Source organism: Dryobates pubescens, chromosome Z (genome assembly GCF_014839835.1).
Source record: "Dryobates pubescens isolate bDryPub1 chromosome Z, bDryPub1.pri, whole genome shotgun sequence".
In the NCBI taxonomy this organism is placed as follows: Eukaryota; Metazoa; Chordata; class Aves; order Piciformes; family Picidae; genus Dryobates; species Dryobates pubescens.
Window position 1 is genome coordinate 18,328,169 of NC_071657.1, and position 20,749 is coordinate 18,348,917.

The 20,749-nt window shown below is 40.0% G+C and overlaps 1 protein-coding gene across 1 annotated transcript; it reads left to right on the forward strand.

Moving 5' to 3' along the window:
• Positions 1–338: 338 nt before the first annotated feature.
• Positions 339–19,446, forward strand: TRIM36 (tripartite motif containing 36). Its single transcript, XM_009899790.2, has 9 exons — positions 339–552; positions 7,947–8,272; positions 11,749–11,895; positions 13,049–13,144; positions 14,029–14,282; positions 14,885–15,009; positions 15,528–15,821; positions 16,162–16,459; positions 18,243–19,446. Exons 1-9 carry the CDS (start codon positions 522–524, stop codon positions 18,595–18,597), a joined length of 1,926 nt encoding a protein of 641 aa, XP_009898092.2. The 5' UTR covers positions 339–521; the 3' UTR covers positions 18,598–19,446.
• The last annotated feature ends 1,303 nt before the right edge of the window (positions 19,447–20,749 follow it).

Consider the following 20,749-nt stretch of genomic DNA (forward strand, 5'->3'; position numbering starts at 1 on the left):
TTTCCCTGAGCCCTTGAATGGAATTAAGACTACTCCCCTCCATCCCTCCCCTGCAATGCAGACATGACCTGAAGATGAGCTGAGTTTGCCTAGTGGCAGTCTTCACTTCAGTTGAAAGAAGTGTATTAGTGCTTTCATAAAGGTTAACTGAGATCTGTTTGCCAGTGTTAACCAGAGGAGTGCTGTGAAACAGCTAAAACTGCAACAATTATACTACAGTTCTGGGGTTTGGTGACAGACATGCAGCTGTGTGGTTAAGTCCTGGAGGCTTGCATTTTCTGTGCTCATACTTGTTTCTCCCTCTTTCTGTTATGAAGGTTACCATTAAAGGTATTGAAAGAGAGCTCATCTGCCCAGCATGCAAGGAATTATTTACTCATCCACTGATCCTTCCTTGCCAGCACAATGTCTGTCACAAATGCGTGAAAGAAATACTCTTTGCATTTGAAGACTCCTTTGCTGATGGAGGCTCTGAATCTTCTAATCAGAGTAGTCCTCGAATTAGAATCTCTGCTTCTAGCATGGACAGAATTGACAGAATTAGCAGATCAGGTATGTGTCAGAATTTCTGCATTTTCCTGAATTTTTATGTTGAACACACTTGAGCTGGATGGAATCTGTGTTGGTAAAAATGTCTTCCCTGTACTCCTGATGTGGTTGAAGAGATGACTTAGGGATAGTGCAAGTCTTCTACATTCTCTGTCAAGGCAATATTTTTAAGGGCAATGCATTTTTTTCCCTGAAAATCTTTGCAACTATTGAACCACTGTTTGTTTATTCCTGCATTTCAGTTACATTGAGTTTCAATAACATCCTGTTCAACAGTGTCAACATGTAGATTTCAGCAATTTTATTGCTTGTAGTACTATTAAGGCAGTTATCATGTGTTTTGGCCAGCCAATTAAGTAGTTCCAACTTCCTTCTGAGTCTCTTCAGAACTTGAAAATATTAGTTTTCCCCTACCTGTTTCAATATGTTTCCAATAAATAGTTTTTGATAGATGATAGTTGTTGCATGGTTGCAAAATTGAAGGACATATGACTTTAAGAAGACTGTGTCAACTGTTTCTTTCAGTGTGATCTACTCAAAGCTTTAAGGAATGCTTCACTGTAGGACTCCTTATGCTCTTTGTAAATTCACACTAGAAAGATTCTTACAGTTGTCTGTGTAATCCATGGATGAGCTGATATGCTTTTACACAGATTCATTGAAAGTACTTGGTGCATGCTATACATATTGAAAGAAATCCCATCCACCCTGTGCTCAGAGGAATCAGAGCTCCCTCAGAAACCTGACATTTAATTACTGCTAGATTTAAAGAGTTCAGATAGCAGTGGTACCATCACTGCTGACTACTTTTCTCACAACTTCTAGTGCTACTTCTTCATGATGGCCTTAAAGACAGGGATAGAATGACCTCTTTTTGGTACTCCTGCCTATCCTGAGATACATGCATCAAGTTGTTGAAGGAATTGTAATCTTTAAATCCACAGTAAGCCTCCACCCTCCCAGAAAACTGATGGGAAGTTAGGCATGTTATCTCCTCGTTTGACCTGCTAGTGCTATAAGGCTATAAGTGCTTTCCTAAAAACTTCATACCTATTTGATGAGTAAGAGAGGGTTGAGACCTGGAAATAATGGTCTGCCTCTTCTTTCCCCAAAGAGCACTGGGCAGATGCACACCTCAGGAGAATCATCATCTCAGGGAGTTCAATTTGCAAAATGAAAGGACTATGAAATGAGAGCTTTAAAGAATACATTTGGGCATTCAAGTTATGCAGTTTTCTCTTCTGATGTTACAGGCATTACAGTTTCGTGCAATGTGGGGTATGAGATTTGCTCTCAGACATCTGGTACCACTATTTATTTATAGCTTGCAACTCACATTTGTACAGTATTGGCTTTGCATCCAAAACACCTGTGCTGTGCATTACCTTGGTTAATTGTTTTGTGATCCCTAGGGGAATATGTAATAAAACAGTTTCATAAGAGAGAAAACTTGCAAGAAACCATCTTGAAGTGGGGTCTCACATGAGTAACAAACAAACAAAAGAATGCAGTAGAGTTTCTGTTTAAGTTTGTGCAAGGTATGAAAATTGAAAATGACACCTTCCACTGTGTGCTTTTTCTTTTTTTCCCCTTAAGGAATCCTGATAGCTCCATAAGAATTATCATCTATTTTAAATTATTTTGGCATTTTTTATTTTGGCATTTAGATTCTTGAGAGGCCAGAAGGAACTGATACACATTTAGTTTTTGTTGTGCACAGAGAGCTTGCATTTACAAATACAATTTATCTTACCGTAAAAGAGGCTGAAATTGGTAGAACTCTGTTTTTCAGTTGAAATGGAGTGCATGTTCTTAAAATCTAATGCACTAGTTTAAAATCCACACTGTTTATGTTCTGCATAAAGCAACTTTTTAATAAACTGTGTTGCATGTAAAATACAAGTAAAGGGTATTTCTTGTTGCTAATCTGATTTCTCTAATGTTAATGTAATTAAAATAATAAGAGTAAAGCGTGTAATGTGATTATATTGATGCTTGTGCAACACTGAGGGATGATGCAGAAATTGAATCTTTCAGCTGTCTCTCCCTGAGTCCCCTACCAAATCTCTTCTTTCTCCTTTTCTCTGTTCTGCTTAAATACTACAGTTGTTTAATATACTAAGAAAGTAAACATTTTTGCCTTTCAGCCCTGCAGTAGTTTAATAGCCACAGGAGGGAAGATAGTTGATGCTTTTCATGTGAACCATTGAAAATCAATGGTATATCTAATTTATTTTGGTTTCTAAACAGCTTTCTGTTCATTGTTCACAGCCTCACAGAGGAGGTCTTTTGGGTGGAGAGGTAGAGATACTTCACTTCTTGTATTGGCTAGAGGTAGTCTAGCATTTAGATCTTGAGTTAAATATTGTTGATTAGCTTTTTGTCAGTGGTCAAGTCCACAAAATGATTTTTTGCAGTGAGCAAAGATGCAGCAAAGGACTTCTATAAAGCAAGTTTTTCATTCTGTTTAATGCTGACTTAAAGGTCAACTGGACTGGCATTCAGTTAAGGGCTGGATTATATTTATTTTTCTTATGCATATGTATGACTGAACATACGTTGATGGGTTCATTCTGTCATCCCTTTAAAATAAAAACCAAACAATCAACCCCTCCACCCCCAACTTTGTAGTTTCTATGAGTTTACATGCTCAAGTTGTCTTACTGGTACTGAAGTGTAATTATTGGATTGATCTGTATTACAATTTGAGATCATGGTTGGCCATCACTTTTAAATGGAAAGTAATACCCATTTTTCATTGCATCTGAGCCTGCTTAATTGGATAAAGAAGCAACTGACATTTACGCCATGCTAATCTGAGTAGGCAGTTCTGGATCTGGCAGCTTTACACATGACTGTATGAAGAAAACTATTTTAAATGGATATTCTTGTAATGTTTGGCATGCTTAATGACACAGTGAGGTTGAAGTGTCTCTTTAAGTACATATTATTTCCAAAACTGAGCTAATCAGAGCATCTCAGACACTATATGGGCTTGTTAATGTAGAGCTTTTTTGTTGTTTGGTTTTTTGTTTTTTTTTTTCAAATGTGATACACTTGTCAATAATGGGGGAAAAAATTCCAGAGATCTGTGTTGCCATAATATTGACAGGCATATAAGCAATTCATAGAAATATTGTGTCAAGACAGACACAAACTGAACACAAATCTGAATTTCACACTTAGTGAAGGACAAAACCACTAATTGGAAGGAGAATTTTAAATTGCTTCAGTTGAAGACTGAAAATGTCATAAAACAAAGATACCATAGGACACCATCAGAGCTCCTGGAAAACTCTTTTTGCACACAAAAACCCCCATTTATTTGGGGAAAATTAAAGTATTGGAATATGGCATTTTGGCAACTACTGACTGCAGTGCTGTTTCCCTGTTTTCCTCTTTTACCATTCTTTCTAAAAATCGATCCAAAAGCATTATCTGAGAGTGGGGGGAAGTGACAATATACATTTTTATATATATATATATATAAAAATTTAATGAGAATCCAGTTGACTTTTAAAATCCTTATTTTTTAAAACTCTCACACATTTAAATTCCATATCTTCCATATCCACAGAATTCTGGTGATACTGTTTACTTGGAAAACATGATTTTATCTTTCAGATGTCTTATCCCTTTGCAAACCACCAGCTGAAGATTGGGGCTTTGCACAATTTTAAGTATTGTGCCTCTCCAACAGAAGGGGATATTTGAATGTCTTTAAAAGACACACTTAAGATTGCTCTGACTTGAGTCTTTGCAATCTGTATCCTGATATTTGTGACTTTGGAGTCTGAGTGTGAGCATATGTTTTGCTGGTATTTTAGTTACTGTTTAAGCTATTCACTGCAAGTAGAGCAGTCTGTTTACAGATTACAGTGGGAAGTTTCTTGTGATAACTTCTAATATTTCACAAAAGCCATACTTCTTTGTTCTAAGCCAGATTGGCAAAGTGTAGAAGAGAATATGAGGAGGACCTAAGGTTCTCTGAGCTGTGCATATAATAAGACTCCAAAATCCATGTGTTTTGCTGATGCCTCTGCATGATTTTTTTTTTTTGGGGGGTGTGTGTGTATAAGTAAAATTAATTTTTAGCAAACTGGACACAGGATCAATAGGAAATAAAATATGAGTGGAGAAATCCTGTAAGTAGAAAGCAGGCTAATTCTTACTGCTTGTTAATATTTTAGCATTTGCTATGCAAAAAGAGACTTTCCATAGCTTAGCTATTGAAGTGGCAGAGTATGGCAAGCAATCTTCCAGTGTTTAAAATGGGGAAACCCCCACAACCTTAGGCTCTTAGAGTGCTGTCAGTTGAAAGGGATGAGACATCTGAAGGTTCACAGAACTTCTTTGATACTGAATTGCTTTCTGTAAGCAATGTGTCACCAGTCTTCACAGAGCAGCCTCATGATGACAGCTGCATTTCAGTCCACCACTGGCAGAATGAAAGGCCTCCATTGGGATGCAGATCAGCTCACCTTTGAGTTAAACACTCTTTCCATACATGAGCTCCTTGGGCCAGAGTTCAGAAGCATGCTACTGGATATGAATTTCAAATCATAATTTTAAACTTGACCACTGCACCATGTTTGTTTGTTTGTTTTTTAGTTTTTCTGTCTTATTATCTTGCTCTTTTATTGCTTGCTCTCTGCTGTAGCGCATAGCTAATAAGCAGTCCATGTGTGTACAACACTATATTGTTTTCATAGTTTTAGCAAACACAAGTACACCGGGCCTTTCTGTAGCTGTTGACTGCATGGCACTGCATGTGAAATCACCTTTTTACTTTGGCTATTGTAGAAGTCTGTGTAGATGATCTCCCTTTATTCCTGTGTGCAGTGCTAGCTTGGAGCATACATTGGAGAAAAACAGTTCATGTTTCACTGCTGTTGTGCATTGCATGTGTGTGTTGCTGTGTATGCCAAGTTACAGGTACTGCAGGACATGCAGTTTGGGTAATGAATTCATGTCAAGTAAGTACTGAACAACAATAAAATCTGTGGTTCCCTTAGCCATAGTTGTGTACCAGTGCCTTGTGTCACCTGTACTGTTGTGTAAATGCAGTCCTGCAGACTAGTTGTTCTGCTCAGAACATCAAGAAAGACATTGAGACTGTCAGCTTATACACATTTGTTCATTCTCTGTTTCTTGCTTCTTAACTGCTAGTCATACATGACCACTGCAGGGCACAATTCAACATTTTTTAAATGAGCATGATCGTTATGGCAGTGTTGGTATGCTGTTATTAAGAGACTGGAATGGGCATAGTAGGAAAGGGGGTTTTGTGTTGTTGGAAGAGGCAGCCACAAGGCAGCAACACAAAGCAAATGTCTTTTAGATACTATCAAGGGACACTTCAAAAAGAAACATGCCCACACACAATTAACCAGGTTGGAAAAGATCTCAGAGATCATCAAGCCCAACTTATCACCCAACACCCTCTGATCAACTAAACCATGGCACCAAGAGCCTCATCCAGCCTCTTCTTAAACACTTCCAGGGATGGTGATCCTACCTCCCTGGGCAGCACATTCCAGTGGCAAATCTCTCTTGCTGGGAAGAATTTCTTCCTAACATCCAGCCTGAACCTCCCCTGGCACAGCTTGAGACTGTGTCCTCTTGTCTGGTGCTGGGTGCCTGGGAGAAGAGACCAACCCCCACCTGGCTACAACCTCCCTTCAGGTAGTTGTAGAGAGCAAGAAGGTCTCCCCTGACCCTCCTCTTCTCCAGGCTAAGCAACCCCAGCTCCCTCAGCCTCTCCTCACAGGGTTGTGCTCCAAATTCCTTCCCAGCTTTGTTGCCCTTCTCTGGACACCTTCCAGCATCTCAATATCTTTCTTAAACTGAGGAACCCAGAACTGGACACAGGACTCAAGGTGTGGCCTAACCAGTTTACATCCTTGACCAAACAGTGTTCAGAGATGCAACTGGGTTAACAACATAGTATGTAAAGCTCTGCAAAATAGAATAGGATAGGATAGGATAGGATAGGATAGGATAGGATTGGCTAGGATAGGATTAACCAGGTTGGAAGAGACCTTTGAGATCATCAAGTCCAACCCATCACCCAACACCATCTAATCAACTAAACCATGGCACTGAGTGCCTCCTTCAGTCTCTTCCTAAACACCTCCAGTGATAGTGACTCCGCCACCTCTCTGGGCAGCACGTTTATGATAAGAAGATCCTGACTAAATACAAATGAGAACAAAATTTCCCTTTCTGAAGAAGAACCAATTTCAACATTAAGAATTCAGTTTTAAGTCATGTCTCCATTTACAGATTTGTTTCTTATACCATTGTGTGTCCTCTCAAAGACATCATGAAACCATGCTTCAGCTAAGAGAATATTTTTTTGTTTCTTTGTAAGGGGAAGCAGAGAAGATAATGTATAAAGAGTAAACACTGCCTTAGCCTGCTTCAGAGACAGATAAAGAACTTTTTGATAGTTGTGCCCAGTGGGTGAGTGAGTAAGGTATGGGGATGCCTTCTGTGTTTGATAGCCTTGAGAGTGTTACCCTGTAAATAGCTTTTGGGTTTGTGTAAGCTATCCCCTTGAACAGGTTCCAAAGGCCCCTTCGGTTTGTGGCTTTACCTAAGCCTTTGATCACTTTATTTTGGAGAGGAGGGAAAATTTATACGTAGCTGTTTTCTACAAGTACAACTTCTCTTCTGCCCCCTCTTGAAATGAAAGGAGTCAGATGCATCCTGTATGACCACGCAGGTCTGTGGTTCCCCAATTCAGAACAGACATAACAACCATCTGGGCATCCCCTTTGGTCTGTGGTGCTTAGGAGCCCTCCTTTATCAAGGCCATTTAGCAAGGACCAAGTCAGCCTCCACTCATTTTGTCTAAATGATTTGGCTGAGATTTTGTATTGGTAACACCTAGTTGTCTTGTTTTCCTGTTTTGGTTTTTTTTGTTTGTTTTGTTTTGTTGTTGGTTTTTTTTTTGGTGTCCCCACGATGGAATGAATCAGATATGGCTGATTCAGCCAAAGCAAATTTCAGGGAGCTGGAAGCTGGCTGTATTTTTCTAGGAATATCTAGTCTCATTCTGGGAATAAGTATCTTTCAATTCAATATATTATAAAGCTGTCGCTCTGTGGTCAGTTAGGTAGCCTAAAACTCTGGTTTCCAGAAGATTTTCTGTTAATGTTGAATATCTGCAGCTTGAATGCATACAAAAATACATGAAGAAGATGGGATTGGAACAGATAAACACATCTTAGCATGGAATTAAGTTTTAAAGTAGTAGTTTTTAATGTCCCCTGGATTCAGACATTATACTACCTTGTCATAGTAAATGTATTCTCTTTGGCTTGTTTGACTTTATATGAATTGATATTGTAATGTTTATGCTCCTCCTAAATCAGGATTTGGTGTCTACACAGGCAGAAAACGCAATTCACTGACTCCTAGATCAACTCTGTTTCCTTGCCCGGGTTGCCAAAGGGATATTGATCTTGGAGAACGTGGCATCAATGGCTTATTTCGTAACTTCACTTTGGAAACCATTGTGGAAAGATACAGACAAGCAGCCAGGGCAGCCATTGCTATTATGTGTGATTTCTGCAAACCTCCACCTCAGGAGTCCACAAAGAGCTGCATGGACTGCAGTGCAAGCTTTTGCAATGAGTGTTTCAAAGTACACCATCCTTGGGGAACTGTGAAAGCCCAGCATGAATATGTAGGACCAACCAGCAACTTCAGACCCAAGGTAAGCACACTGTGTCTTACAGGAATTTGGGCTTGAGCATTCACATGCAGCTTCAGACAGATCTGTGTAACAGTAGTTGCTTTTAGGACCATTGTTGCTGTACTGACTGGTAGTGTTCCTTACTGAGTGAAGCATATGGGTTTTTTTCTGTTGCTGCTGAAGTGGCTGTTGTTGAAGAGAACCCTAAAACTTTGGGGAACAACTTTGTGTTGTTTGTGATTTAAGTGTTATCTTTTTGGAAGACTTAATAATCTTGAATATCTAGAATGGTAGTGCTTTTCTCTAATAGTTGGGTTGAGGAAGATGCCTGCGTGCAGTGAAAATCCTAGCTCCAACCCAGATAAGCTGCCACGCCTTCCCCCTGACTTAAGGAAGGTTCCCTTTGGATGTTTTGTGCCTGAACTCCTTTTTCACATGTAGCAATAGCAAAAGGTGAAGTTCAAGTCTCCTTTGTTATTACACATTGTTATTTATGTAGTTATAGAAGACAAGAAAAATGTAATTGCAAGTTTTCTACTTCAGACCTGGGAGTCCTAGTCGATAACAAGTTATCCATGGGACAGCAATATGCCCCTAGGGGCCAAGAAGGCCAATGGGATCCTGGGGTGTATTAAGAAAAGTGTGTCCAGCAGATCAAGGGAGGTTCTCCTCCCGCCTCTACTCTGCCTTGGTGAGACCTCATCTTGAGTACTGTGTTCAGTTTTGTGCTCCCCAGTTCAGGAGGGACAGGGATCTGCTGGAGAGGGTCCAGTGTGGGGCTAGAAGGATGATTAGAGGACTGGAGCATGTGCCTTATGAGGAGAAGCTGAGGGACCTGAGGCTTTTTAGGCTGGAAAAGAGAAGACTGAGAGGGGATTCAATAAATGTTTATAATTATCTGAGGTCTGGGTGTCAGGAGGGAGGGGACAGACTCTGCTCACTTGCTCCCTGTGATAGGACAAGGAGCAATGGATGTAAGCTGCAGCACAGGAGGTTCCACCTCAACACAAGGAGAAACTTCTTCACTGTAAGGGTCACAGAGCACTGGAACAAGCTCCACAGAGAGGTTGTGGAGTCTCCTTCTCTGGAGACTTTCAAGACCTATCTGGACGTGTTCTGTGTGACCTGAGCTAGATCGCATGGTCCAACTCTGGCAGGGGGTTGGACTCAATGATCTCTTTGGGTTCCTTCCAACCCCTGACATCCTGTGATTCTGTGAAGTAGATTTGATAAATCTGTAATGTATAAGAAGCACTTGACCACTGGTGTACCTTTTTTCTGAGATTATTAAAATTCAAGCCTCAGAAGTTAGTGAGCTAGCAGATACTAAATATCCAGATGCCCCCTTAGTTCCATTTTCTCTGTGTCTTAACACATTCATTCCAGTTAAGAGCAAGCATCCACTTGGTGTGCTTTAAATTGCACTGGGACACAGTGCCTTTGTGAAATGTCCCTTTATGGGATAAGCAAGTAAGATAAAAGTTTGCATGCTGTGTTCCATTGCTTGATCTAAATTGCTGTACAGCTCCCTGAAACTCTCACTGCTGCAACACTGCTACTTAAAAGTAGTAAAAGCATCTTGTGATCCTTGTATTCTCTTAGGAGTACCATATATTGTTATAGTACATACACCCTGAATTTGTTGAAGCAGAAGAAAAAAGGGAAAAGTGGTTTGCATCATCCTCACCTTGACATGTGGGGGATTTAACATTTTAAAATTACATGCATGAAGACTGTTCAAAAAAGAAAGCAAAACCAAGCAAAACAAAACAAGCCAAAACCAAAAGAAAAAGCAAAGAGAAGACCAGAGTTTAGTTAAGTCAGCTATAGATACATCTGCTTTGTAGAAATACTTTCCAACAACAATAAACTGCTCTTTATAGTGCCTCAAAAGAGGACTCTTTGGGCTTAGTATGAAGGAAGAAAAGAGCATTTTTCATTCCACTGTAGTGAACTGAATGCGTGAAGTGCTTGCTGGTCCCCTAAGAAGTATTGCCAGTCACCAGTTTACAACCAGACTGCAGAACACTTTGTAATGTGTGTGATGGGCATGAGAGAAGCCCATACTGCTCTGATTGCTCTCAAATTGTGAGAGCTAGACAAGGCAATCTGCTGACCTCTTCTGTCTCTAGTTTGCAGGATGTAATTCTTGCTTATACAAGGAGATGAATAAAAATATGTGGTTTCTGTTAGGTGTGACAATACACTGCTATGGAAAAATTACTTCCACAGACTACCTGCATGAAGACATTTTTTTTGAGCTATCTTCCTGCACAGGTGGATTTCCAGAAAAATTATTCTGTGGCATCCTTTTTGTTGTTGTTGTTGTTGTTAAATAAAAATTATAGGTGTCAGGGAGAGTTAGATAGCTCATTGTATATTCTGCTTAATGACAGCCTTATTTACCAACGTGCTGGTACAACTGGTATCTGTGCTTTTCACCACAGTCTAAGATAATATTTAAGGATTGAGAGCTGGTTTCAGTTTCAGTTTAGTGTGTCTATGCTACTCACAATTTTCTATTTTTGTGCCTTTTCCTGATGCTTGTTTTGTACATTGTGTATTAAAAGATGATATTTTTAAAGCCCAGCTGTTGGTGCTTCTGTCTTGTTTTCTCCTTGATGTGAAACTGAGATGCTTTCTTGAGCTCTTTGGTAACATGGAGTAGACAGACCCAAATGTTGTCTGGAATGCTGTGGAAAAGGCAAAACTTTAACACCTCGTCCTCCATTTAGATGACTTTATTTTTTTGCTTGAGTTTTGAGCTGAGCATGACTTTTTTTGTCCTCTTTGAGTAGTTATTTCAGCATGTTCAGTTTTTGAAAGATGTTTTGAAAATGCCAACTTTTTTGCACTGCTAAGACAATACCAGAATTAGTGCTTAGTGGGAGCAATTTGCAATTGGAGTCAGACAGAAAAATGGAAACACTGGAGCCTTTTGTCTTTAAAATGACTGTGACTAGTGATGGTGGCTACATTTCATTTGTTGCTCTGAAAGCAGTGGTTATGCAGCTCATGAAAGTCTGCCTTAGACTTAATCATTATAGTATTATGTCAAATATTGCTTTAAGAAGTTGTTGATAGCTGTTTCGCAGCTGGTGGGGACACAGTTAAATTTGACAAGGTGTGTCTCTTGTATAGTATGTTTACAGCTCTGAGCAGGAGTGTAGGCATCTTGCGTCATGCAAACAACTTCAGGAATTAGCAAAATGGTTGATTGCAGTATGGAGGCTATGAGATGACTACACAGACATTGATGCGTGTTTACTCACTATAAACCTTGTGAAAGAGTGTGTGTTCTTCTGCTGGCTTTCATTGGCATGGACAAATATAAAAGATGGAAGACAAATTGAATATAAAAAGTCCATTGATTAAACCAGACACTGTTGTGGGATGAGCAAGTGTTATAATGGTTTGTTGAGCTGTTCAGTTTTTGGAAATACACCTGCATTTGTTCTGCTGTCCCTTGTTTTTTTTGTCTTTTTTCCCCACCCCAGATTTTGATGTGTCCAGAACATGAAATGGAGAGGGTAAACATGTACTGTGAAATCTGCAGAAGGCCAGTTTGTCATCTTTGTAAGCTGGGTGGATGTCATGCAAACCACAGAGTAACAACGATGAGCACTGCCTATAAAACCCTTAAGGTACTAAGCAAATACTGTTGGGCATGTCCTTAAGAAGGGGAAGAGTGCTGAGCTACTGGTATAAGGGTAAACTCCCTCTGGCAGGAAGCCAGGACATGTGTTTAGAGGACACTGTAATTAGTCATGAGGCATGCTGTTGTGCAACATCTGTTAATATATATATATTAGTGTGACGTGGTGCATGTCTGAGCAACTGAACTATATATTCTGTGAGGCTTGGAACATAACCCCTGAAAAGTGCTTCCACTTTATTTTAGCCTGCTGTACAGCAGTATTGAACAGTAGAGAAGGATTAAGCAGTTAATACTTTACAATCTAGCTTTTTAGAGACAGCTGTCTGTGTGTCTTTGGCTAGCTGATACTTCACAAGGTATCCTGAAAAACTTGGATCTCAGATGTCCTAGAGAGTTTGTGGAGACTGTCTCTGGAGACATTAAAAACCTGCCTGAATGTATTCCTATGAGATTTATTCCAGGTGATCCTGCTCTAGCAGAGGGTTGGTACTTGAGGATCTTCAGAGGTCTATTCCAAACCTCTACCATTCTGTGCTTCTGCGCTCTGTTGGGACCTTGTGTGTTTCTGAAATTGCATTGCTGTTAATTCTCTAAGCACAGTACCACGGGGAAGACTTGAAAGCACTATGGTGTTATTAAAAAATGATTGCTGCTACCTCTTCTTCCTTTTCTTCTTCTCTTGCTCACAGAAAAGAAAAAGGAATTTAAAAAAAAAACAACCAGCCTGCCTTGTGCTATTTGGCCCTTTGGCCTCCTTGCCTGTTTGCAAGGCTTTTGTGCAGACACTAGTAAATTCATAGTTTGAACCACTCATTTTTAATTTTTTTTTTTTTTAAATCAAATTATACTACAAATGAGTTAATAACTAACAAGGTTTTCCTTTCAGTTTTACTACCACCCTGAATCATTGTGTATCTATCCTAAGAGAAGGTGATTTCTTGAGTGGGGAAGAATAAGCCAGGTGAAGCTGTCAGCTCTGGTCCTTAGAGGCTGTGCCTGTAGTCATGCTTACAGCAGTGGCCCGATGCCCCTGTGCAGTTGTTGCAGGTCACTGGCTATTTTCCACAGGGCTGCTGCTCATAACTGTTGTCCTTTTAACTAGATGAACTGAATGCCAACTTAATGTTTTGTTTTAACAGGAGAAACTTTCAAAAGATATTGAGTACCTCATCAGTAAGGAGAGCCAGGTGAAAGCTCACATCACACAGCTGAATCTGCTGCTGAAAGAAACAGAGGTGAGAGGCCTGTGGGTTGTCTGGGGATGGAGGAACACAGAATGGACTTGAACTGTTTTCAGTTAAGTGTTGGTTTTGGTGGTTTGTTTTTTGTTTGTTTTTTTTAGTTAACCAGTAAAACAGTTTCTGAACAGTTTGTCTTAGTCTTAAACCACACATAGTTAAGTCCTAATGCAGACAGTGTAGAAAATTTGGGCAACATACAGAGGGAAGTAATTTTGTGTGCTGCTGTAAATTTAATTGAAGTAAGACTTATTGGATACTTTAACCAAAGATAGGTGGGCTAGATTTGCAGCTCTTGTGTATTAGTAGTGCAGCACAATTCAGTGAATTCACTGTCTGCTTAATGTAAGGATGTTGCAGTGAAGTCAGTATTAAGGGCAAAATCTTCTTGCGGAAGAGTCAGCTGTAAGTTCATATACAAGATGAAAAATATAATACCAGAAATTTGCAGCAGCTGCCAGCCTTGCCTGTACCTTGACATGGACTATCTCTGTGCTTTGTAGTTCCTTTTATCCCATGGCACTATAGTTCTGAAGGCTTATATGAGAAGCTGGGCTGAACCCCCAGTTCAGGGTGATTGGGGAAGGTGGAAGAGCACCTTGGGTATGAAGACTTCAGAGACTGAACAGCTTTTACAGTACTTTTCCGAGAGCTGTTCAGACAGATGCTGTGCATAACTTCAGACTTAATCAGAGAACTACTTTCCTGGTCAGTTGGGTGCAGTACTGATCAGATTTTCAGTGCTGAAGAGCACAATGAAGCTCAGATCTTTCAAATGGATGACTGGAATGCTGTGATATCTTGAGCAACCTTTAGTATGTTTCTGTACTCAAGTCACAGTGTTGTGGAAGCTGTCCAAAATGTCTTTTGTTCCCTCCTAGTGCAACAGTGAAAGAGCTAAAGAAGAAGCATCTCAGAGTTTTGAGAAATTATTTCATGTCCTGGAAGAGAAGAAATCTGCATCTCTTAGAGCAATTGAAGCTTCTAAGAATTTAAGAATGGAAAAATTGCAGTCACAAGCAGAAGAATATCAAGGGCTCCTGGAAAATAATGGCCTTGTGGGATATGCTCAAGAAGTGCTTAAAGAGACAGATCCATCTTGCTTTGTTCAAACAGCAAAGCAACTTCACGTCAGGTACCTTAATTATCTTCTGTTTAACATATAGATAGTGTGCCAAGATGTCCAGCCAGTCACATTCTTTTTACATTTATTAGCAAAGTGCTGAAGATGCTACTTTGTATTGCAGAGTCTTGGGAGGTGGTGCTGGACGGTTCAGTAGAAATTACTATGTTGCAGAGAGGAGGGGCTCTGTCCTGTGACAATGCTTAGCCTTGGCTGCTGTGGAAGGGTAGCCTGTCCGATGCACTGAGCATCTCTTTATTCAGAGATTGTATTGGGTGTTTGCGAGTTAATCTTACAGCGCTCTCTCTCTCTCTCTGTCTTGAAACTCTTTGATGTTAATAGTTGCTCTCCGTTAGCACTTCACACCTTTTTTTGCTCTTTGAACATAATTCCCCAAATTGTTAATCTGTCAACTGAAAGATTGCCTGTTTGTTATCTTTACATGGCCTTTAAACTTTGAAATCTGTCTAGAAAGACAGACATTTCTGGGAGACATCAGTAACTACATAAAAAGCAACTTTTTAAAAAGCAGAACTAATGTTTTTATTTAAGGAATACACATGTGTGAATTCCCTTTTCTCTCTTCTGCCATCTCTCTACCTCTGTGCTTTCAGAGTCCAAAAAGCTACAGAATCTTTAAAGAGCTTCAGGCCAGCAGCTGAAACTACTTTTGAAGACTTTGTGGTGGACATAACCAAACAAGAAGAGATCCTTAGTGACTTGTCCTTCCATTCCAATGGTAAATTACAAGAGCACCAGGTCTTTCTTGGCTTATGGTTGTAAGTGCTTCTTGGGAAAGAAGCAAAGTTTATGCAGGACTGCAAATGCAGAACTCAGTCTTGTGACTTGCATTGTCCTTTCTGTCTCCATGATCTGCAAGACATTTCCTTGCAGCAATGATAAAGAAGCTAAGATGCCATTGCATTCAGTACACTGGCTTACAAAATATTGTAGTTAAGCAATACTAGGTCTTCCTGGAAGCTTTTAGTGCATGACAGAAAAAATAGGTTTTTATATTAATTATTTTTTTTTCAGCTGCAAGCAAAAATAAAAGCAGAAAATAATGGATTTAAGTGTACAAACAAACCCATTCTCATCTGCACTCTTTAACTCAGTCTGATTTTACATGCACTCACACTCTCTCACACACATATGCACAGTGCCATAGCCACTCATCAAAAGGTTTGCATGGTTAATTCCAAAACAACATTCATCTAAATTTGAACTTTTTTCTTTCCTAAACTTCTGGCATTCTAGGTGTAGAAATACCAGAAATCAATGAAGAGCAGAGCAGAATGTACAACAAAGCTCTGATCAGTTGGGAATGCCCTGGGAAGAGAGACTCAGCTGATATCTATATTCTTGAGTATCATAAGCTTAATAGAGAGGAAGAAAATGTGACATGGCAGGAGATTGAAGTTTGCAGCAAAAGTAAAGTAATACCTGATCTCGATGATGACAGCACCTATGCCTTTAGAGTTCGAGCATATAAAGGGTCTACCTGTAGCCCTTGGAGCCGAGAAGTTATTTTGCGTACACCCCCAGCTCCAGGTATTGGCTTTTCTTATGTCTATAAAGGGCTGAAATTGTGTCTGTTAACAGTAAAAGCTGGGGGCAGTTTCCAGTAGCTCCCAGACTTCTACTGTGCTGTTACTGGTTGCATAAATGTTCAGAAGCACTGTTAACAAACAGGTTAAGTAGGCAGCATACTGAGACTGTGTTAGCTTGTGTGATATTTCTGGTAGCCTTTAAATGTGAGAAATTCTAATGTCAGTATGACTTGAAATGTAGTTTATAAGCACATAAAGCCAAATACTCAACTAAGAAGATTTTGTTTTGGTTTTGATTTTTTGTGGTTTTTGTTTTTTTTTTTTTTTTTTTTTTTTTGCAGTTTTCAGTTTTCTTTTTGATGACAAATGTGGATACAACAGTGAACATCTCTTGCTGAATCCAAGAAGAACCTCTGTGGAAAGTAGGGCTGGATTTCCTCTGCTGCTGGGATCGGATCGTATGCAGGTTGGATGCTACACAACCCTGGATTACATCATTGGTGATGCTGGGATTGCCAAAGGGAAGCACTTCTGGGCTTTTCATGTGGAAGCTTATTCATACCTGGTGAAAGTGGGAGTAGTGTCTAGCAACAAGATACAGAAATTGTTCCATAATACCCATGATGTGGCCAGCCCAAGGTAAATTGCAGACTCTTGTTCAAAACATGTTTTATGCAAGGAGATGACTTAAAAAAAAATAAATTAAGAACAAGTCTGTTAGTGCACAAGGTGAACCTAACCTGCAGACAGTAGCTTGAAAGATCAAGTGTAAGCAGGTTGTCCTGTTCATCCTGTAGTAGAAAGATGTTCTAAGTTTTCAGAATCCTGTTTTCTTTCTTTTTGGGAAAGAAATCACGTTTCTATAGATTCTAAGATATGTCAATTAAAGCAAGAAAGAAAGGAGAGAAAAAACCCCACCACATTAGCTGCAGTATTGAAGCAATCTTTGATTGTCAGTAGTGAGCATATCTTAATTCCCTTGGCATACTAGGTTTGGCAGCTGTTCAGAAGTGCAATGTTCAGTGTACTTACCAGTGTATCTTTGCTGAGGCTTGTGTCACAGTGAATTTCAAGTCGCTGGCTTATTACAGGCTGTATGCTCCTATATAGTAGTAGAGTGCTACTAAACACAAGCCAAAGTACAGGGGACATGACAGCAAAAAGCTTTCCAGCTCTGAATTACAGTTGTATACAAGTAAGGGTGAATGGTTGAGGAAATGCAGGCTGAGAGGCTATCTCTTGGTGACGAGTGTCAAGAGGGAGGGGACAGGCTCTTCTCCATTGCACCCTGTGATAGGACAAGGGGCAATGGATATAAACTACAGCACAGGAGGTTCCACCTCAACATGAGGAGGAACTTCTTCACTGTGGGGGTCACAGAGCACTGTAACAGACTGTCCAGAGAGGTTGTGGAGTCTCCTTCTCTGGAGACTTTCAAGACCCAACTAGATGTGTTCCTGTGTGACCTGTGTAAATTCTATGGTACTGCTCTGGCAGGGGAGCTGGACTTGATGATATTTGAAGGTCCCTTTCAACCCCTAACATTCTGTGATCCTGTGACAGCTTTGTCAGGAATCTAACACATGTTTTGGCTTTTTCCTGTATAACATATTGAAAAGTATAAAAATGCCAGAGCTGCATAAAGGCAGATGGAGCCTTTCTATAAAGTGAGAAATTAGATGCCCATTTCCTTATTTCTTCTTCCTACCACATGAATAACTTGAAGACTTTAGCTGACATGTATCCAAACTCACTTTGAACACCCCAAAACCACAAACCTAGCTAGGAATTGTCTGCACAGAATAACCTGTGTTTCTCCAGTCTGTTATCATCTGGCGACAGAAGTAGGGGGAAAAGCATGTAGACTGAACAAATCTGGCTACAGACTTTCCTCAGTAACCAGCTGTGAAACAAGGGTTCAGGGAAGCCTCCAGGCAGAGTGCTTTTGAACAAAACAAAATAAAACCAACCTCCAAAAACTTAAATCACTGCTTTTTTATGTTGTGAATTTTAAACACAAAATAATACAGCAGAGACATGGAAAAGTCATAGGACAGCAGTAAAGTTAAATGTATTTAATGGTGTTTAATATGTAAATAAAGTTAAATGCATCTTGTCTGTAATGATTAGTCATATTCACTTCTGAATACTTCTGAAGTTACCTAATATAATAATATACCTGCATGTTCATTAATGACTGTCTAGCATGAGTATTTCTGTGGTCTCATCCTCATTAGTGTTCAGTGTTTATTAATTGTTTGAAATGGCCCAAGTGAGTGTTCTCCACCTACTAAATGCATCTTCCCTCCTGGTTTAGTTGTATTTTTACCCCACCAGGTTTTGCATCTTACAAAAATGCAGTACACATCACTGATCCCACTTCAGAATTTGACAAAAGCAAATGGTTGTTTTTCTGTTCTAGATATGAGCAAGACAGTGGTCATGACAGTGGAAGTGAAGATGCCTTTTTTGACTCATCACAGCCTCTCACTCTGGTCACTTTAGGCATGAAGAAGTTCTTTATGCCCACAACACCTGCTGCCCCCAAGGACCCCGCGAGCAGAATCCTTCCCCTTCCATCATGTGTGGGCATCTGCCTTGACTGTGACAAAGGCAGGGTGGGGTTTTATGATGCAGGCTGTATGAAATGCCTTTATGAGTGTGAGGTGGACTGCTCTGGTATAATGTACCCAGCATTTGCCTTAATGGGTGGTGCAGCAGTTCATCTTGAGGAGGCTGTCACAGCTAAGTATGAAGAGTACCATGATGATATCTAGTGCAGTAATCTCTTCCTGTTGCTGTTTTGAGATGTAAAATGAGAGCAGAAGAATTCTACTTTAGTTTTAAGTTCTGATTAATCACATTCTACCTTCATGTTGTTCACAAACTACTGGCCCATGCTTTTTGTAAACAAATGGTCCAGATAACTCCTACACCAGTGAGAAATGTTCTTCCAGAAACTCTCCTGCCTTTCTTGTCATGCTGTTCTCCACAGACTTTTTTCCCAGGGTGAAGAAGGGAAGAAGTTTGACTAGCAACCAAAATTACTCTTCAGGGGTAGACATCTGCCTTTTATTGTAACTTAAATGCTTACATTGTTAGTTTTGCATTTAGTGAAGTCAAATATGACAGCATGTGATTGCCATTCTCATCGAGTCATAGAACAGCTTAGGTTGGAGAGATGTCAGACATCATCTACTCCAACACCCCTGCCATGGACAGGGACAACTTTCAACTAGACTTGGACACCTCTCAATTTTCCTTTCAAGAAATCTACCTGAATGTCTTTGAGCACCACGGGTTGGGCTTTTCAGCACAAAGTAACATTTACAAATGCAAAATATAAATCAGAGGGAAGTCAGAACTGCAGCTGAATATTTAAGTTGTATTTGGAAAGAAGGTAAATTAGAACCTGATTGCATGTCATGTACCTTTAATGTGACCATAAGCTAAATCATTAATTCTGACACCTGGTGCCATGTAATTGGTGGCTTAACAGTATATTTCTTTACTTCCAGGTGTTTACTATAGGCTATATAAAATAAACGAAGTGCAATTCTACCTTAAGCATCAGACTTTAGAGTCCAAAATCAGAAGTGTTTGCATGTCTGAGTAATAGTAGCTGGTATTGTAGGCAAAAGCAAAGAAATTATTGACATGAATAATACGTGAGGTTTAAAATAACAGAAATTTCAGGTATTTCTTTTAATACTTGTTTCTTAAGTTAATTTTTAAATCTTCTAGTAGCTTGGTGTTTTAGTGAGAATGTTAAAAATGCACTGATTATGTTTGAGACCCAATTTCTGCCTTAAAGGATGTCTCTCCTCTCATGGTAAAAACTATGTATCACATAGCAGCTTTTAATATAATCATAGAACCACAGAATGATTTGTATAGGAAGGGACCTTTAAAGATCACCTAGCCCAACAACCCTGCCGTGAACAGGGACATCTTCTCATAGACCAGGTTGCTTGACGTTCTGGCCAACCTGTCCTTGAACACTTGCAGGAATGGGACATCTACAGTTTGTCTTGGCAACCTGTTCCAGGGCCTCACCATCCTCATTATTAGAAATTTCTTCATTGTATCTAGTCTAAATCTACCCTCTTTCAGTTTAAAACTGTTGCCCTTCTTCCTGTTACCACAGGTGCTGGTAAAAAGTGTCTCTCCATCTTTATTTAAGCTCTCTATATACTGGAACATGACAATAAAGTCTCCCTGGAGCTTTCTCTTTTTCAGGCTGAACAACCTCCACTCTCAGACTTTGTTCACTGGAAAGGTGTTCCAGCCATTTTTGTTGGTTTTTGTGGCCCTCTTCTGGATCTGCCCCGTGCTGGGACCCCCAGAGCTGGACACTGGGGGCTTGGGAGAGCAGAGTGGAAAAATCAACTGCCTTGCCACGCTGGCCATCCATCAGCCCAGGATAAAATTGGCTTTCTGGACTTCAAGTACACACTGCTCATTCATGTCCAATTTTCCATCCATCACAATCCCCAGGTCCTTCTCCCTGGGAGTGCCCTCCATCTCCCACCCTTTATTGATTTTGCAGATTACCCAGACCCAGGTGCAGGACCTTGTGCTTGGTCTTGGCAAACTTCATGAAGTTCATGTGAGCCCAGTCCTCAAGCCCATTGAGGTCCCTCTGCACCAACATCCTGTCACTCAAGCAAATGAATTGCTCAACTTGGTTTCGTGTGCAGATTTGCTGAGGATGTATTCAGTCTTACTATCTATGTTGTTAATGAAGATGTTAAATAATATTAATGCCAGTACAGACTCTTGAGGGACCCTGCTTGTTACTGGTTTCCACATGGACATGTTGCTGTTGACTATGACACTTTGGACATGGCCATCCAGCCAAATGCTTACCCATTGAACATTCCATCTGTCAAACCTGTATCTCTCAAATGTAGAGGTAAGAGTATTGTG